Consider the following 20,699-nt stretch of genomic DNA (forward strand, 5'->3'; position numbering starts at 1 on the left):
TCTGTAAATATTGACAATTTTAGTTACTACTTTTCAATCTATGTCTTTTACTTCTTTTTCTAGCCTTACTGCAGAGCTAAGACCTCCACAATAATGTAAAACAAGTGATGAAAGACTGACTTGTCTTATTCCAAATTTTAAGGAATCATATTTACATTCCATTTGCTATTATTTTGTTAAAGATTTTCACATTCACAGATACTGATCTGTAGGTTTGCCAGGATGATTTTGCCTGGTTTGGGTTGCAGAATAATTCTGGGAGGTATTTTTTTCCTTTCTGTTTTCTAAAAATACTATCGTACTGGTTATATTTTTACAATAAATGCTTGATATACTTTACTATGAAACCAGTGCCTAGCTATGGGAAGAATCTTGTTATTTCCACTTACAATTCCATATTTTTTGATATCTGCTTTTAGTTCTGTAAATTTAGTTTTATAAAATTTGAAGTTCTATTATTGGAAATACATACTTAGGACTATCATTTATATATTGTACATATACATTATACACACTATATAGATACATAATGTATTATATATAAAACGTGCAATATATACACACTATAGAATACTCCTCTTTATCACTGGTAATATTCTTTGTTTTGAAGTCTATGTCATCTGATGCCGATATATTTATTTCAGTTTTCCTTTGTTATTATGTAATGTATATTTCTTTTTTTTTTTTTTTTTTTTGGTCTTTTTCATTTTGTATTGGTACCGGGGATCAAACTCACAACTGCCTGCTTATATTTCTATTTTTTAAGTGGTGCATTTAGATCATCCAAATTTAATGTAACATTGTTGTAACTGCATTTAAATTTATCACTTTCTATTTGAGTTAGTCCCTTCTTGTTCCTTCTTCTTTCTTTTTATCTTTTGTTGGATTGAGAATTGTATATGTTATTACTTTGAGTCTATTATATATACATTAAAAGACATTATTTCAAAATAATTTTAGATACATGAGATTGTAAATATAATATAAAGACTTCCTGTATCCTCCATTCTTTCCTCTCTCCCAGCCTTCCTTTCTTGTTTTTTCTCTGAGATAGGATCTACTGTTCCATTCTATGAAAATACTGTAATTTTCTTTTGCTGTGTTTAGGGCCTCACATATGCTAGGTACAGAGTACATTTTCTTATTCTAGTATGTTTAAAATATGCCATTTGTTTCCAAGTATTTGGCTGAAATAAAATTTCTGTAAAAGTATATTGTAGGGCCAGGGGTATAGCTCACTGGCATAAATGCCTGTCTGGCAGGTCCTGAGTTTGATCCCCAGCATAAAAAAAGGAAAAAAGAAAAAAAATAAAAGTATATTGTAAACCTTATTTTTAATTTCTCTAGTATAAATACCTAGCACATTCTTTATGATTTTATCTCCACTATTATCTTTTTCTTTTTTTGACTTATAGTGGAAGGACCTTTCCATGTGTCCTTTCACGCTTAGAACCAGCCACCCAGGGACTGTCACTGTGAGTCACAACAAAGCTGCACTGTGTTCAGTTGTAGGTATCAGATATTGTCTTGATAATGAGACAGTGACTGAACCAAGATGGGTAAAGGTACTCTGTGGAGGCACTATGTCTTGATTACTTTTCTCTTGACAAAATACCTGACGCCCAAAGTGAAGCAAGGAAAGGTTTATTTATTATAGTTTTGGAGGTTTCAGTCTATACTCAGCTGACTCAAGGCAGGATGGCATGGCAAGGCAGGCATTCATGGCCATCACAGATAGCATGCTTCATGTCACGGTGACAGTATAAAGATATAGGGGCTAAGTCAATATAGTTAGTATTGAGTTGTATTTAGATATTTTTATTATATTACAGTAGCGAACTGTAAACTTCTAAGCTGTCCAGCAATAGGATGCTTTTACTTTATTATACTGCGTGCTAAGGTTTTTATAAGTGTTCCTCTTGTACTCTTAGCTTTTAGCATCCTGTAATCAATACTTTTTTTGTTTTTGGTACTAGGAATCGAACTTGGAACTTCGTGCTTACCAGGCAGGTGCTTCTGCTGCTGAGTTATATCCCTGGCCCAAGCCTGCACTGTTGAGGGATATATTTTTATTCTGGTAGTAGATTGATACTGAACGTTTCTTAGTGCTAAGTTCATGGTAGAGATCAGAGGACTATGTGGGTCTCCTGGTACCAAGTCAGCATAATGCAGAAATTTTGCTGCAGGTGAACATTGAAGGTCTCACACTCAATCAAACCACACCTCGCTACTGTGAGTGGTCCTAAAGAGGTTCTTATTCTATCCATAAGCAGTAATAGATCTCTGCTTTGTATCAGTATAAGGTTCTAAGTTCAGCAGCATTTCCTATCCACTCCCTAGGGAAGATAGCTTTTGCTCCTCACCTACTCTTATGTCTCATTCATAGCCTAGGAGTCCTGGAGAGTATACAGAAAGCAGCAGGTTTTCAAGAGAGCAGAGAAGACACCTGGGAAAGGCTTTTATGAGACAGAAAGTTTATTAAGGCTAATAGATACTAACAGGGAAACAAAGGTTAACTGAAACTTACTCTAGAGGGAAAATCCATAGAAGTACATACGGGTTTAATAGCAACTCTTGACAAAATCTCATAGGGGTGAGGAGGTACTTACAGGTCAACAGTACTGCCCTGCAAAGTCCATGAGACATGTATTGTATCTAATAGTTTCACCCAAGAGGTTTAGTAGGAGCCAGTTAGATCAAAGTTAGATCAATTATTCAGCTCCATAGGTTACTACAGGAAATGGGCTAATAGGTTTTTTTTTTTTTTTTTTTTTTTTGGTACTGGGAATTAAACTCAGGACCTCATGTTTGCCACATACATGCTATACTGCTGAACTATATTCTTAGCCTTATAGCTTAAATTATATAACAATGACATCATTAGCTCTATTACACTGCATGACCAATATACCAAAAACAGCTGATTTAACACATAGGTAGCAAGACAGCTCTTACAGATTAGTTTGCCCAGTTTCCGGCATCCTTTAGATAATTCATATATGGGTGTTCTGGTTCCTGTCTGTTTAGAATGCCCCACTGACCTGACAATAGTATTAAAACAGAAGGTGGGGTGGTTCATGAGCATGGTGCTAAATGTACTAGTTTTTCTCAGGGATGATAGGCCTCAGAAGCAGCAGATCCTGGACTGGGCTTTCAAAACTAGAAGAGAAGAGACTCATGCTTGAATATAATAGTAAGAAAATAAATAAAAGGCATATAGAAAACAAGGAAAATTAGTACCTTTATATACAGACAAAATGACCCTCTATGTCCCAGAATTAACTAAAAAGCCACAAGTACTAACACAGTAAACTCAGCAAAATCAAAGAACAGAAGGTTAATATATGAAAATTCAATAGTAATTCTATATTTAGCAAAAGAATTGGATATTTAAATTTAAAATACTAATTATATGAGCAAAAAGACATGAAATGCCTTGAAAAGAAATCTAACAAAATGCATTCAAGAGAACTAGAAAATATTGTGGCAAGAAATTGATGACCTAAATTAAAGAAGAGATACTTTTTCACAGATCAAAAAATTATTATTAAGAAGGCAACTCCTCCAAATTAATCTATACAATTCCAATAAAAATTTCACATGCTTGACAAACTGATTTTAAAGTTTATATGGAAAGGTAAAGAACTTATAAAAAATGATTTTGAAGAAGGAGAAAGTAGAGACTGAACTCTAATTTCAATATTTATTATAAAGGTATAGTGTCTTAGTCACTTTCTTTGTTGCTGGGACAAAATGCCCAAAACCTGTGACTTATACGAAGAAAGGATTATTTTGGCTCATGCTTTAGTCCATGGCTGGCTCCAAGGCCAGCAGGGAAGAGGGGTACAGTAGAGAAAAAGTTATTTAACTCCTGGCAGCCAGGAAGCAAAATAAGAAGGAAAGATCTGGGAAGGGAAATACATCTTCAGGTCACACTCCCAGTGATACAACCAGACCCCATGTCCTAACAGCAAGTCTGCCATAATGCCCCCCATAAAACACCATCTAAATGCCCCACGTATGAGCTCATGAGGTTCTTGGGGGATATCTAGATCTAAACTAGAAAAACCAAGCTGTGTCATAATGTTAGACATATAGAAATAGAATAGATTTGAGAAGCAGACCCACAGGTACATAATCAACTGCTTTTTAAGGAAGGCATTAAGGGAATTTAATAAGGGTTATATAGTCTTTCCAAGAGAGAACAACTGAAAACTCATACCTCACCGAAAAGAAAAAGGAAAATTTCAACTGAATCAAATCAAACCAAACAAACCCTGAACTTCCATCCTTAATTTGTACCTACCACATACACAATAAAATAAAATAGTTCATAAACTAGGCTGAGGATGTAGGCAGAACCTTTACAATGTGACAGAAGTCTTCCATATCTTGATTGTGGTGAGAGTTATCTAACTGTACACATTTGTCAAGATTCTTCAAGCTTCACTTTTTAAAAGGGTGAGTTTCACTTTATATAATTTATACTTTGATAATCTGTGCTTTAAAATTTATATGAAAAATATCACAGATTTGAAAGGGATGACTATCAATATTTATAAGTTTATCATGCCAGCAACAACATCATGTGATGAACCTAAGCATATCTACCTAATTAGGATATTAGAATACCAGTGAAAGATGACTGACTTAACTGACAAAGGAAAAAAAAAGTATTTAGAGTAACTATGTAGAAAATCATGCAAAAAAGCTGATAACAAAGTTGAATACTTATGTAACAAAGATGAACACACATACATCATATATTCTACTCCACCAAAGTATACATGTATTTTGAAAAGGATCAATATTTGTATTTTTCCTTGTTATATTAATAATAACAAATATGGTGCTGTATACATTAAAACATATTAAAGAATTTCTATGAAGACAAATACATGATGGTCTAGCAAGAAGTACCTTAGCAATAGCTGTTTGTTTAAATATGCGAGTAATCAATCCAATAACAGTCTCTGAGCCACCTGGATTTGGAGCTCTCATTAATTTTTCCCACTCTTCAAAGCTAGTGTTCAATTCCTATATGAGAAGAAGAACACTGTTTAGGAATATAGCATAAAGATAATAATTAATGCAATGATGAATCAAGTCCTACATTTTTTTCTTTTCTATAAACATACAAAAATAAAATTCCAACACATACCAATGAGTTCATGCAAAAACACTACACACAGAAGTCAATCATATGTTTCTGCAAATTACAGAAAGCAATGACAAGCTAAGGGTGAAAACAAAGCCCTTTGTATCATCATAAAGCAAACAATTACAGATTCTACTTAATAATTATTTAATAAAATGAAAACAGAAACTTAAACACATAAAAGCATCATAGATAAAATGGTACATGGTACCAAAGTCTTTTTCATAAAAAGGCAATTTTATTTAAAAACACAAAAAATTGGAGAATATTAAATAAAAATGAAATACAATCACATACTGGGTCTCCATTTTATTCTTCTCTTTAATGCTAAAATGGTAGATCAAGAAAATCAGATCACTCTTCTTTTAAAAACAACACTGCTCAAGGGTTAGAAAATGATTTCTTTAAACTTTCAAGAAATAACAGTAAAAATTTCCCTGGCCACCAGATTTGAGAACATTTTAAAGAATACATAAGAATTGAACTTGCCAAGATATAAGAATTAGGTAAAATACATTCTCAGCCCTCTGATATATTGAATCTCACATCTTTCAACATGACCATAGAATTACAGGACTTCAAAAAATAGGGCTTCATCTAAAATGTTTGAGAAGACAGTCATTCTTTTTTTTTTTTTTTTTTAACTTTTATTGGTACCGGGGATCAAACTCACAACCGCCTGCTTGTAAGGCAGGTGCTTATGCCGCTGAGCTAAATCCCCAGCCCAAGACAGTCATTCTTTAAAAATCCTACAGCAAGAAATACAATTTCCCTTGCTAATTATTGGACTCCATGTTCTATCTAAATTTTCAATTCTTTTTTGAGACAGGGTCTTGTTACATAGCTCAGGCTAGCCTGGACTCCCTATTTAGCCTAGGCTGGCAAGGAATTTGTAGTCATCCTCCTGCCTTAGCCTCCTAAGTGCTGGGTTACAAGTTTTTAAATAAAATTGCCTTTTTATGAAAAAGAATTTAGTACCATGTACCTTTTAATCTATGATACTTTTATGTGTTTAAGTTTTTATTTTCATTTTATTAAGTAAGTGTGTGGCACGATGCCTGTATTTTGAATTCTTAAAGCTAAGTCTTTGTTGCCGTTAAAGTACTTTTTTATATTCTGCAGAAATTTTTTTCCTCCAATCAGATTTCATTGGTACATTTTAGATATACATAATGATCATAATCATCATGGAGAGTTTGTACTTCTACATGATACAACTTGTTTCATTTTTCTCTCATTCTCCTTGTCCTCACTTCTGAGTGATTTTTTAAATCACTCAGATACTATATCTGTTCACATACGTGATAGCTAATATTAAATTCTTTCTATTCTTTTCTTGAAAGATACAAAACCAATTTATATGTTCTATCAAAGTTATTTTAAGAAAGAACATTTTTCTTTCAGTGAATATGAAATATGAACAATCTTTTACAGTAAAATTTAAAATAAGACTTTCAGTTAAATACAGGTTCTCACCTTGGCTGCTGCTGGTGGAAGATCAAATGGAATACGCTGTCTGATTTTAGGGGGTAGCTGGGTTAAAACTTCAGTCTTTAATCTTCTAATCATTATGTCGCTTAATAGCTTGTGAAGTTCATGAAGATTTGATGCTCCTCTACAATCCCACTGAGCCCTTTTGCCAAAATATCTGTTAATATGAAGAAAACATATATAGCAGAACTAAGTGCTAGAGTAAGAAAATAATTTGTTCAGTATGTTTTTCATTTTAATGATAAGGAACCATGATAATTCCTGTTATTTCTTAATGAAAATAAGTTTTCAAAGTTGAACTTATAAAACGCTAATGAAAAAGATTGACATTATTCCACTATGGAAAAATGTTAGTACCTAAACTCTGTGTTGTAGTCAAGATTTTCAAGGGAAACAATTTAATACAGGATTATTTTACTTGAATTATTTTGTAAGTCACCCAAAAAGTCAAATACAGAAGAGTGCAGGATGATACAATTCTAGTCAGAGGAAAGCAAGATGATGGAGCAATAAGCAGCAGAGAAAATAGCCTCTCTGAGAGTTGCCATCCAGGTGCTGTAACATAGCATTGTGAAAAAGACAAAAAGGAGGGAAGTGAGTCCACCGGACTCAGGAAGACTCTGATGTGTGAACTTAAGGCCTCGGAGTGAGTAAGAGAGAAACTCCAACAAAGAACGAGGTAGCCAGCTGAGCCTTCTCCCTGAGATGGTACTCATTTTACAAGAGGAGCGGTTCAAACTTGTGGAGCCAGGGTGAAGGTGACTGTTGGCACCCCTGGAGGTCTCCACAGTGGTGGGGAGCAGCAGATATGAGGGACTGCACTGGCTGGCAGTGGGTGCATAGGACTTAGCCCTCCTGTGGGAAAGTGCAATTGACCAGGAGCTATTTTAGAGATGGGTCGTCTAAGGCCAGAACCCAGAAGTGCTGCCAGCAATATCTAGCAGATCCAAGCTGGGCCCACATCCAAGAAAATTATGAGTCTAGCCTTGGGGCAGGCGTGCTGAGATTATCCACTATCCTGCCAAAAAGCTACTTCGAACTTGCTAGGAGAGATCTGCATGAATCAGGACTGTCTCCACAGGTTGTCTCCTACTGAAACTAGAAAAAAAACCTGGAAGTGGACCTTTTGAGGTTTTTCTCTCTTCTCCTTCTTTTTTTTTCTTCTTCTTTCCCCTTCATTGTTTGACCTTGTTTTTATACGGATGTGAATGTGGTTTCTAGCTTCTTTCTGACTGTGATTGTGGTTCTGTTCTGGTCTTCCTTTTATCTCTTTCATCTCTTTTCCTTTGGGCTTCTGCAGCACTTTCACAAAGTTAGTGGACCAACTTTGATCTCCAACTATCTAATATCTTCCTCTTCTTATACTTCTGTTTTCTCCTTAACCCATTTTAAATTTTAACTCGAGGGTAAAATTGACTTGTATACAGCATATAATTTTCTGGTTTGTTTTACATTTTGTTATATGTCCCCAAATCTAGTTCGTATGGTTAAAAGTGGCAAACTATGGGTTAGTTCAGTTTGTCATTTTCCAGGATGTGTTTAATGTTATTAGTCCCACTATAGCCAAAATTAGCAATTGTTATAAACAGCTGTTGGTCCATGACTTAGAATGACTAAGGGTCACAGAAAATACTGTGGCACAGAGCCAAAGAACCAGGGACTGGGTCAAACAAGCAATAACAAACTGAAGAGGTAAAATTTTCTAATAAATTCAAAACCTAAAAAACACCTATAATTGGAAGATACCTCAGAGAAGTAGTCATCACCTAAGGGTTCTAAAACTACCAATAAAGAACCCATCATAGGCAATTTACAAGTATCAGCCCAGGAATTAAACTAAAAAAAGAGAGAAAATAAAATGAAAAGACACTTAAGCAAATGCAACCCCAACTCACCAAAGGCAATCCAGGGACAATGAGGTGGGACAATCTGAAAGCCCCCGACCAGACCTCTCTGAAGTGGTAACAACAAAACAATTGAATGAGGTTCTGGAAAAACTGAAATCAGAAATAATCTCTCAGATAACTAGAGATTATTAAAATACATACCATGCTTAGTGACATTAGGGCAGACACAGAAGAACATAGATGAGCCAAAGAACATTATGGAAGCTCAGCATAGGAAAGAAATGGAATCCATAAAGCAGATTCAAGCAGATATCCAGGAGAATAAAAACTCCATTGAAAGTATCCAAAACAGATTAGGCCAATGTGAGAATAGGATCTCAGATACTGAAGACAGGCTTGCAGTTAGCAACCAGGAGAAGAAAGATTTCTCAAAACTAGAAAGGGGCCATGAGAAATCAGTCTAGCAGCTTCTAGATGAGACAAAGAAGAGTAACTTAAAGTTGACTGGAGTCAATGAACACGGAGGAGATACTACAAATGATATTTAAAAAATGTTCACAGACATGATGGGAGAAAACTTTTCTGGTAGAGAATAAGAATTTGACATACAGATAAACGAGGCATATAGTACTCTAGCCATGATAAAAAAAAAATCTACAGCTAGGCATATCATAGCCAAGTATCTAGAAATTCAACAGAACCATTGAGGAAATCAGTATGAAAATTCCTCCAAAACCTACAATTGGAGTTCCCATTTGACTCAGCAATTCCCCCTCTGGGTATCTACCCAGAAGAATTAAATATATCGTACCGTAGCAATATAATGTGTATCCGCGTTCATAGCAGCACAATTTGTTGTATCTAGATCTTAGAAATAACCTAAATGCTGACTGAGGAATGGATAAAAAACGATGTGGTACTTGTGTACAGTGGAGTACTACTCAGCCATAAGGAAGGAAACTTAGATTTTCATAGGTAAATGGATGAAACTTGAGACCATACTCATACGTGAAATAAATCAGGCATGTATGTATGAACACTACACTGTGGGAATTTGAAAGAAACAATAGTGTGGGAATTTGAAAGAAACAATAAAAAAGGCAGGAAATCTCCATATATACTACAGACTGAAAGAATCTAGCTGAGAGCCTAGATCCCATGGCAGTATTCTGCATGAGTCCAGCTAAAGACCTGATGCCCATGACAATCTATCATGAACGTCTGTATCAAGGATCTGTGCTTGGAAGGCTCAGAGGTTAGTGGTGGAAGCTAGAAAGTCTGTACAAGCAGGATGAAGGATCTGCACTGGAGTGCAGGAAGTGATGATGCTCAATGTAAGGATCAGAGCTGCCTTTTAAAATTACCATCATTCTAAAGCAACAGTGAGGTTTCAAGCTCCTCTGATGAAAAGAATAGCTGAGTTAGTATCAGGAAAGTCAGCATGATAAGCTTCTCCAGAAAACTCAACAGCACTACCTCTTCCTCACCAGTTCTCCTTTTTATGTTGTTGGCAACAATCCTCACGGGCCCTCCACACCCAGCAACACACTGATTTAGTAGTTCAGGTGGGTGTTACAAGTTGACTGCCAGTTGTCAATCCATCACACTGTTTACAGTGAACTAAAAGCAAAGCTTAGATAAACCTAAGAGTCTGAACTAGGTCATTTTTTAAAATGGAGGCCATACTGGAATTAGCTTAGGATCACAGATGACAGTGTGTTTATGCAAATGTCTTACTTTTCTCTTTTTGCTGAGACAAAATACCCAATACCCAAAGTTAAAGGGTGAAAGGTTTACTTAGCTCAGTTTATAGAGGTCTTAATTCATAATTAGCTGGCTCCAAGGCAACGTGGCACAGCAGACAGAACACAAAACAAACAGTTTTTGGTGGACAGAAGGTAAGAAAGCAACAATGGATAGCCATAGCTCTTTCTATCCCCCTTATATTTTATCCAGGCTGCTCAGGGCAGGTAGCACTCACAGCCTTACCCTAGTGCTCTTGATCCTAGCACTGCACCACCAATCAGTTATATATTCTAGGTTCAGCCACTTCTGAATGACCACCTGAGACTTTGGGGTGTCATCTAAACACAAACTGTAACAGTAGGTAAGAACTGTCAGCACACTAGCCACTCATTGTAACTACCCAAACTACCTTAAACATTTTTCATATGAGATACTGTCTCCAATTGATCTGTTAAGTATAGAAGATTGAGTATTTGGTTTTTTCTTGTTCTTTTGCAACCACTGGATTGATAATAGGAATTTTTTTAAAAATCATAGATCCACTATGAAAGAGAAAGGGAGAGGAAATATCAAAGAATAAGTGGCTTCAAGAAATACTGAGAAAACCGGGCATGGTGGTGCACACCTGTAACCCCAGCACTCAGGAGGTAAGGCAGAAGGATTGTTGTGAGTTCGAGACCAGCTTGGGCTACAAGGTGAGTTTAAGGTCAGTTTGAACTACATAGTGAGACCTTGCCTCAAAAAGATGACCAAAAAAAAAAAAAAAAAAAAAAAAAAAGAAAAAGAAAAAAGAAAGAAAGAAAGAAATATTGAGAAGGCAAAATACAAATGGAAAAGTGGCAAACTTACAACTTAAAATGGTTATATATGGCAATTTTATGTTCTAAACCCCTGAAAAAGAAAGGAATTGAATGTCAAGTAACATGAGCAGTAATTAATATAAGGGTTGAAACATAGTAGATTAACTGAATTTACAGAGCAGAAGAGCTGTTACCTACACATCCTCCATCACTGTGACAAGTAAAATACTACCCCCTAAAATTACCAGTAATCTCTTAGGGGTTTATGTTTATTACTCACCACTGAAAATAGCTGCTACTGTACTTGCATTGTGGACTTGACTAAAAAACTATAGAGAATGGATGGAATCTTTTGCATGATAAAGTGATACAGATACCATTTAGTTGTCATCAATAAGAAATTTACTTATGGGGCTGGGGATTTAGCTCAGGGGCATAAGTATCTGCCTTGCAAGCAGGTGTCGTGAGTTCCATCCCCGGTACTGATAAAAAAAAAAAAAAGAAAATTACTTATTTAAAAGAATGCTGTCACTGCACACACACAAAAAATCAATGGATTTATTTATAGTTGCTAAAAACTAAGTTGCTGAAACTTGTCCACTAAAATAGTTTGATCACCTTTAATGTGTTGTCACTATATATATATATATATGCATATATACACATATATATACATATATGTACACACATATGCTATATATATATATATACATATACATATATATATATATATGTATATGTATATGTAATTGTTTGGACAATTGAAGGTAGATATCTTGTACCCTGGGTGAATGATTTGGAGATGACAATGTGCAAGTTACCCCTGAGTGATGTGCTTTGGAATTTTTGTTGTAGTTTTTCTTTTCTTCTTCTTCTTCTCTTTCTATTTATGTTTGAATAAAATGGATTTAAAAATAAATAAAGAGAATAGCTGGGGATTTAGCTCAGTGGCATAAGCGCCTGCCTTGCAAGCAGGCAGTCGTGAGTTCGATCCCTGGTACCGGTAAAAACGAAAAAGCCAAAAAAAAAAAAAAAAAAAGAAAGAAAAAATAAATAAATAAAGAGAATAAAACCAAACAAAATAAAACAGAATAAAGCCAATAAAAATAAAACAATGAAAGCAATACAGGACTTCAAAACAAGATAATAGGAAATTAATAATTGCCATCAATATATCAAAATAGCTACCCATTCCATCAGGCGTAATAAAATCAAACAAAACAAGACAGGAAAAAAACAAACATGACCAAACAATCAATGAAAATCATACAGGATTTCAAAACAAAATAACAAGAAATTAACAATGACTACCACAATGCATCTTTTTATCTTCAAATTACTGTCCATCAGACATAAGCATGTAAAATTAACCTCACAATACAAGAACTAAGTTAATTTCTTTACTTCAGTTGTTATCTTTTCAGAAATTTCAGGTATGTGACTTCTAATTTCTACTATGTCTGTGTCTCCTCAACTTGTCCTGTGTGGGCTAGAGGTCTGAGATTGTATTATGTTCCTCCATCTTGACATTTTCCTCCAGGGTGCTTCCTGCCCTGGGTGCCAGTCCCTTGGTGTAGTGGATTGCTACACCTAGGCACCTAGGTTCCTCTGAACAGGGGGCTCCTAGAGTGATGGAGAGGCAAGAGCAGTGGTTCACTGATGCTTCTCCATTGGCAGTGGGGCCTCAGGGCATGGCTTCTTCTCCAGGCCCACGCTGGGCTCACTGAATCTCTCTGGAAAGCTGGTGTGTAATCTTGGGGCACAGCTTCTGCTCAGGCTCCATGGTGGACTCACTAGCTCTCTCTGGGTTGTTGGCATGAGGTCTTGGCATATGGCTTCTTCTCCCACCCAGTATTGGGCTTTCTGGATCTCTGTACTGCTGACATATAGCCTCAGGGTGTGGCTTCTTCCTATTAAATCCATTTGTTTACAGGTTTCGTTCAGCTCTGATATTTCTTTGCTGATTTTCTGTCTAATTAAACTGTTTTTCTGTGACAGTGGGGTATTGGGGCCTCTCGTTACAATTGTGCTTTGGCTTATTTGATTTTCCATGTCTACCAATAACTGTCTTATAGAGTTGAGTGGTCCTGTATTAGGTACACATATACTTGTAATTGTTATGGCATTTGTGCTGTCTCCAGCTTTCTCATTGACCCCCAATCATTCTTGTGTTCATTCTTTGCTTCATCTTATAGCTGTTGGATTAATTTTTCATGTTATATTGCTATTTTTAAGGTATCTTTATTATCATGATCAGTAGCTGCAATTCTGTCTTCAAGATCTGGAATTGTGTCCTTTCATTCAATCTGTTGCATATACTTTCAGTGGTGGTTTTAATCTCCTGAATCTCTGTTTGGATCTGTTTCATGGATTCCATTTCCCACCTATGTTGGGCATTTTTGGATTCCACATTTTTCTAAGCTCATTTATTCTTTTATTTGCGTCTTCTCTTAACATTTTTTTTTTTATTTTAAGCACCATTTCTTTTTGTACCTGAAAGATGATTTTCTCTATGGCCTTTTCCACTTGTTTTTTCACTCCTGTTGCTATCATTTCAGAAAGTTCCAGTGTTTGACTTCCAACTTTGTCTATCTTGTTGAGGTCCAGGCCTGTCCTGGAGAGTCTGAGATCACATCTTGCCTCTGTGTCTTGCCATTCTCCACCTTCTTGTTTTTCTTTTATTTTGTCTTCTATGTTGATGCTCACCAACTTCCCATGATATATAGAGCTCTACCACTAGCATTGAGGCCTCTCTCAAGGAGGAAAAGGGACATCCATTCTTCAGGTCCCCAAGACCCAGGACAACAGTCCAGTGCACAGATGCACGCACATCTTTGAAGTGCGAAGTAATCAGTGAGACCAGTAACATGTAAGCATCTAAAGCAGCAGCAAGGAGACAGCAGTTGGACTCTGGAGAACTCCACAGACAGAAGACCTGTCCCTGTCCCCACATCCAGAAGCCAAGATCAGCTCCATATTCAGGACATCTCTGGGATATAACATGGGCATTATCATGCAACTGTAAACCAGAAGATGGTAGGTCTTGGGATAGCTATAAAGAACCAAATATATCTGGAGGAAATCCCTGAAGAATGGGTGTCTCCTTTCCTCTTTGAGACAGTATGGGTTGCAGGAGGGAAGATAGACTCAGAGATATATTCAAAACAAGAGATCATGAAAAATGGAATATAATGCCTATGAATTTCATTTCAGTGTAAGAGCATTATAGATTCATTAGGAAAAGTGGGCATAACATTGATAGAGTTCAGAAGCAATTCTCTATAATATGGTTCCTTTCCTAATTTATAGCTATTATATAATACATAAGACTAACTTCTGGAGGGAAAATACATTTAATATTTGTGTAATTCAATCTATAACACAAAGAAAATACATAAAAGGCAAAAGGGCAATAAAAACTAACCTCCTTCTTATACATATAAACACACATTTCACATTTCACAATGAGAAATGTACAAGATTTTAGCTGTGTTTGTTTGTTGGTTTGTCTTTTTGAGTGAAATGTTGGGAATTGAACCCAAGACTTTGTAAGTCCTAGGCAAGCTCTACTACCAATGGTATACTCTCAGCCCTTTCAAATGTCTTATAGAAAACGTTAAGCATTTTGAAGAAATTTAACAGAAATGCAAATACAAAGATAGCAGATATTGATTCTCATAAATGCAAATAAAGTATGAAGAGATAAATGTCATAAGCTAACAACAATATTAAATTGAACTTGTATTATCAATTTTTTTCCATTGAAAGAATATAGTGGTAGTCATGAAATAGTTCATCTCTTAACATTCTAGTCTCTCCTAAACTGTCAATCAACTGGATATCCAGACCATTTCATCTGATAGTAGTGAATTACACATTGCTCTCAAGTTCACATAAAAGAGTTATCAAGATAGATCACATTTGGAGCCATAATATACACTTCAATAAATTTAAAAGAATAACAACACATAATGCCATTCTCAAATCACAAAGAAATTGCACTAGAAATCATTAACAGAAAGATTGCTGGGCAATCCTAAAACACTTGGAGATTAAGAAGTATTACAAATAATACGTGGGGCAAAAAAGAAATCTCAAGAGACATTTCAGTTGATTTTTACTTCTTTTTAAAAAATGTTTACTCTGATTTGCTAAATTGAGTGTGAATACTGTCCCCCAAAGCAGTGAAGTATCTAAGTTAGCAAAATTAAAGAAAGTAAAACAACTTATAAAAGCAATGATAAACCATAGGATAAGTGATATTAAGTGAAAATTAACAGATACTATACTGTATTTAGGCTAGGTCAAAACTATAAAAATTATCAAATATATAAACAAGAATAGAAATAGAAAAAAGTGAAAATAATATTTGTTAAGTATAGTAGAATTATGATAGTTTTCTTTTTAATTTTTATTATTATAATTCTAGACACCAATTAATAAGTATGTATGTTTGGTTTTAGTTTTTTCCTCCTTGAAATAAAATGAATTTGAAGAAAAAAATAAGTATGTAGATTTTAAAGGTTCTTATTTATATGAAGCCAACGCCTACCTCCCTAACAAGTTCTACTACTTGATACTAGTTTGGCCTCAGAAGTCACAAGAACAAAATTCTATTTCCTTTAAAACATGACAGATCTTTAAATATTTAAAGACTAGCTCCTCTAAGATATTCTCTTTTTCAAATTCCTACATACTTCATAAGATCAAGCACTATGTCTTGCTCATTTTTTGTCAGCAGCTCTGAAATAATGTCTTAAATATAGTAGGCAATCAATAATATTAGGCATTTGTTAAGCTAAATTTGAAATTCTCTCATTATTATCATCACTTTTTCCTAGATGTTTTTATGTGTTAAAATGCTTCTTAAAATATGACTTTTAATTCCTTCTTAGTTTTTCACACTTCTTGTCTTTAATGCACCTTCCAATGACATCCTACAATCTGTTTCCATGTTTATAACCTGGTCCTGAAAAGAACAGCACTACCTTGTAAACTCAGAACTTCCACTGTCCTTATTCTATCCTTCTAGGATACTTGTTCATTTCTATCCTCTATATCTTTGCCTTCTATCTCATCAGATTAGCAGTAAACTGACTGCTATACTTTCTCCATATCATAGTGTCCTTCCCATCCTAACATCTTTCTCTTCACTACTGAAACTCCCTAGAAAGTCTGTCTAATCCACCTGATGTCACATGGATGCAAAATAAAGACAAAGAGAGAAAGTTCTGCAGTTGAGAAGCTCTGCGATGACCCAGTGTTCTCTGTGGAACAAAAGGTACTGCATTGAAAAGCTCATGGATTTTATTAGTATGAATCAGGAAGGCTCTAGCCCTCAGCTGTAATGTGAAACAGAACAATTCTGTACCAGGTAGTTTGATGTATGTATGCAAGACTGGCCCCTTTACTCCCAGGGAGGTACAATTCTTTCTGATTCTCAAGGTCCCAGCTGAGATGTTATCTCATTCATGTCTTAGTCCTGGAATCTCACAGGCTCTTGCTCAAGCCTCCATTCCACGGAAGCTATTCTCACTCTTCTTTGATATTAATGAGACCACCTGTGCCTCTGCCAGACTTGGCAACATTCCTTTACCCAATTAAGGGAAAATTTGTGTCAGTATAGCCAGCTCTGCATCTCTCAGTGAACAGGGTTAAAGGCTATGTGAGGGACAGATCGAACCAGGGGCTTGGTTTCTCAGAAGAGAACAGTGTGGCAGTCTCTCACCCTTCACCCCATTTTGATTTTTAAATCCATACATTATATTTGCTCTTATCAAGATAACCTACATTCTGTTGTCCCTTAGGCCATGCACTATAAGCTACTGAAAAAACCCCAATTTCAAATGAATGCAATTGTAAGCTTTTTTAGGCCTATATTAGGCTACTGGGAGTTGCTATAGAAATTACACTTTTTTTTTTTTTTAATTGATACTAGGGATTGAACTCATGACCACGTGCTTGCAAGGCAGGTGCTTATGCCGCTGAGCTAAATCCCCAGCCCCAGAAATTATACTTTAGAATAGACTGGTTCCACTATAAATCTCAACTTGCTGATCTCAAATGATTACTTACTTGGCAAGATTTTAAACTACGCCAACTTTCCCAGTATTTGGGGAGGCTGAGGCAGTTAGATAGCCATGAATCATGGCAGCCTGGATGACACTGAGTTCAAGGCCAGTCTGAACTAGAGCGAGCTCTGTCTTAAACTACATGTACTCCCCTCAAAATTCTCACAGCAAACAAACAAACTATGTCAACTTTTCAAATCTTTTTTTTTTTTTTTAGAGACAAGGTCTTGCAATGTAGTTCATCAGACTGGCTTTGAATTCACTATGTAGCCCAAACTGGTCTTAGACTTGTGGCAATCCTCCAGCCTCAGCCTCTGCAGTGCTGGAATTACAGGCATGAGCCATTATACCCTGCTTAACTCCTTTTTTTCTTTTTAATTTTTGAGACACAGTCTGGCTCTGTAGTTCAAGTTGGCTTTTAACTTACTATGTAACCCAGGTTGGCCTTGAATTCATGGCTAGTCTTCTGCCTCAGCCTCCAAAGTGTTGGAATTATAGGTGTGTTCCATCACGCCTGGCTCACCTTGATTTTTTTATTCATTTCTTAGTCATATGACTGTTACCTTTCACAGAAAAGTCATCAGATGCAAATTCTCTCAACTCCCTACCATTCCTGCAACTATAGTATATTCCCAATAATATAAGGCCATGTAATAACTAAAAGGCAAAAGAGGAAAGAACAAAATAAGGTTTATAACATAACATCATTGTAAAAAAATACCATGTTTGTAAAAAAGCACATTGGTCACAACTATAATTACCTGTTAGTGTTTGAAATGAAAACTCTGGTGAAGGCTAGAATAATGTGGATCTTGTTCCCTAATACATATCTGAGGGCTAGCACACAGCATGGAATACAAACAGGTACCCTGTTTGTATACTTTTTGAATGAATGGATAAATTTATAATCAAACCACAAGCAAATGAGTAGAATGGAACCATCCATTACTCTAATTTAACCTGGAAACATTAAAACCCATAAGTCTTTTTGAGCTTCCATACAAAGCTGAGTTGCCAAGCATGAGTGTAGAATCTGTCCCATTAATTTTTATTTAATAATTCTTTATGCTTACCTCTGCCATACATCATATTAACTATCAATCTCAGCTTTGAGCCACTTGAAAATTGAATAGGCATGATCTGTATTTAGTCATGGGAGAAAACATTAAATGAAGCAGTGTTGAGGAAAAAGTACAGTGTTAATTTCATAAGGTGAATTTCTTGCAGCTGACCACAGTCAATTAATCAGCACTCTCTGAAATGGATATAAATGCCATTAAGGTATATTATCACCCACCATTACCTTCTCATAAAAATTCAGACAACTAATTCTTCTAATAAGTAGAACTAAAAAGAAATTTGATCAGTTAGTACACTGATTCAAACTCAGGGTCTTGAGTATGCTAGGCAAGCACTCTGTCAATGAGCTACACCCCAACTTTTCCTGGGATATTCTGAACCTTTAAGCAAAAGAGAAGACAGATACCTCTTCCTACAGCATATCTTTTTAAAGAATAACTCCTAACAATATGACACTTTGGCTGGATTATCGATGGGTCCTATTTTTCTGTACAAAAAATGTTTATTGAAGATGCAAAAAAAATGTTTATTGAAGATGCAAATTCCTACGTCTTTCTAAGTGCTAGCAAAATGAAGGGTGGGGGGAAACAAGAGAAAATTAAATACGGTCAGGCTTTTTAACTTCTAAAGTTGTCTATAAAATAACAGAAGGACTGGATAATATGTAGCCTTCTCAACTTCTAACAATTGATCATTCAGTGTGCTTCTTTATCCAAAACATATTTGTATTTAGAGTTGCTGCTAAATATAACCCAGTCAGTGAATGGTGTAAAAGGCATTTTAGCTAGGGGATATTCTGATTCAGTAATCCTTTTTTCTGCTTCAAACAAGATATGTGATTACTTATATTCTGATTTCTCTCCAAACTACGTTTGCATTAGTGTATGTCTGTTTGCCATTACTTAGGTATTTGATAAACTTTAAAAAGGCAAAGTAACATTTTTGCTGAAGCTTCATTTAACTTTATTTTCCACATAGCCATGACATTTAAAATATAAAATATGGCTTAGGACAGAATAACTAACTATAATTTGCATTCTGAAAAATTATAGTGTAAAAATGACACCTTCACAGAATCAAAACATTATGGAAAAAATATACCATTCTACAGACTAATTTAAAATGCCAGGAAATGCCTTGATCTGAATCAGAGACTAGCAAAGTATAGTGCTTCCAAGGTAAAGAAGTAATGGAATAGCAACTTTTTAATGGAAGGAAATGCCTTTTAAGAAGCATGACATGAATCTAGAAACAGCTTTTTGCAGGAAATGTAAAATTAGGACACAATCTCTACAAATATACAGCATTTCACAAAGATCAACCTGTCTTTGAAAGTGTTGGTGTTAATAAAAAAAGGACAGGTATACACTTTGGTTGTCTATGAGAAATCCTAATAAAAAACAAGAAAGAGATGCCTTATTGGATAATTAGTTTTTCTAGTGGCCCAAAGCTCAATGAACAGCTATGTTTTATATAGGCAAACTTGTAGCATTCACAATACAAGAATCAAGATTAAGGACTTTTCAACAACATCTCCCATCATGCCAAAGTTAAGAAAAATATACCATATCAGGAAACACAGGTTTGGCTAGCTATAAGAAATGCTAAAACTGTGCCTCACGATAGCTTTATTAAAAAAATACATTACAACACATAAGAAAAACAGAGACCAGGAAGGCTACTGGATTGAGTGATTCCAGGGTTCCTTGCACATTACAGCATCGAAGAGCTGGCCTCATCTAAATCTGATATCTCAAACAGTCAAGTTAGAAACTAGCAGCAGGGACAACATATTTCCTTATTCATACTCAGTTTAATGATAGGCATCTTTTATCCTTGAATAAAGCCTTTCCTTACAGTGTATTTGGGACAGGACTAACTCTAGACCAGTAACAACTGTCTTTAAGGGTATCTAGTGCTAAATGGCTGAGAATAAATAGAACCTACTACAGAAATGGGATACAGAGTCAACTTCTCTAAGTTCTACATATATGTTTATATACTAAATTAAGTTGGACTGTTTCAGAAGGAAGAAAAAGGGTAGGTAACTAACTGTTCAAAACAGAAGCTACTGTTACTTTCTGAGTAGAACACAATATCACTAAAGAATGAACACACAAATCAGCAAAACATCACTAATTTTTATTTCTATGCATTCTTTATAATTTACTTGGTAAAGACTAAAGACTTACTGCATTACTTTGGTAAACCTAGCATCCAAGTAGAACTTACAGTTCAATCAAAACTGATTTTAGTATATTAACTGAGCCCTTTAGTCAAGAGAAAAATACAGAATTTGCATCAGTATATTATACTCTTAAAACTGTATCAATTTAAAGTTAATAGAACTTATTGAAATGGTACAAGTTTTGCTATTTGATATAAATAATAAATAATAAAATAAATTTTGGTGCCAACTACACAAGACCTGCTCTTAGTACTCTACTGATAAGGAGACTCCCTAATTTGCTCATGATTTAAAGTTAATATAAAGAAAAATAAATCT

General features: G+C 35.3%; 1 protein-coding gene across 10 annotated transcripts in view; it reads right to left on the reverse strand.

The window, feature by feature from the left end:
• The window catches only part of Zranb3 (zinc finger RANBP2-type containing 3), a 237,497-nt gene that overhangs the window by 67,370 nt on the left and 149,428 nt on the right, over nt 1-20,699 (reverse strand). For all 10 annotated transcript variants that reach the window (XM_063258994.1, XM_063258998.1, XM_063258989.1 and 7 more), the window contains 2 exons: nt 6,635-6,806; nt 4,921-5,037 (listed from right to left, as the gene is read on the reverse strand). In XM_063258994.1, the coding sequence (XP_063115064.1) occupies nt 4,921-5,037; nt 6,635-6,806 (289 nt within the window). The remainder of the gene's footprint in view (nt 1-4,920; nt 5,038-6,634; nt 6,807-20,699) is intronic.

This window comes from Cavia porcellus, unplaced genomic scaffold, assembly GCF_034190915.1.
Source record: "Cavia porcellus strain 051 isolate PalLab524CR breed Dunkin Hartley unplaced genomic scaffold, mCavPor4.1 scaffold_12, whole genome shotgun sequence".
NCBI classification, from domain to species: Eukaryota; Metazoa; Chordata; class Mammalia; order Rodentia; family Caviidae; genus Cavia; species Cavia porcellus.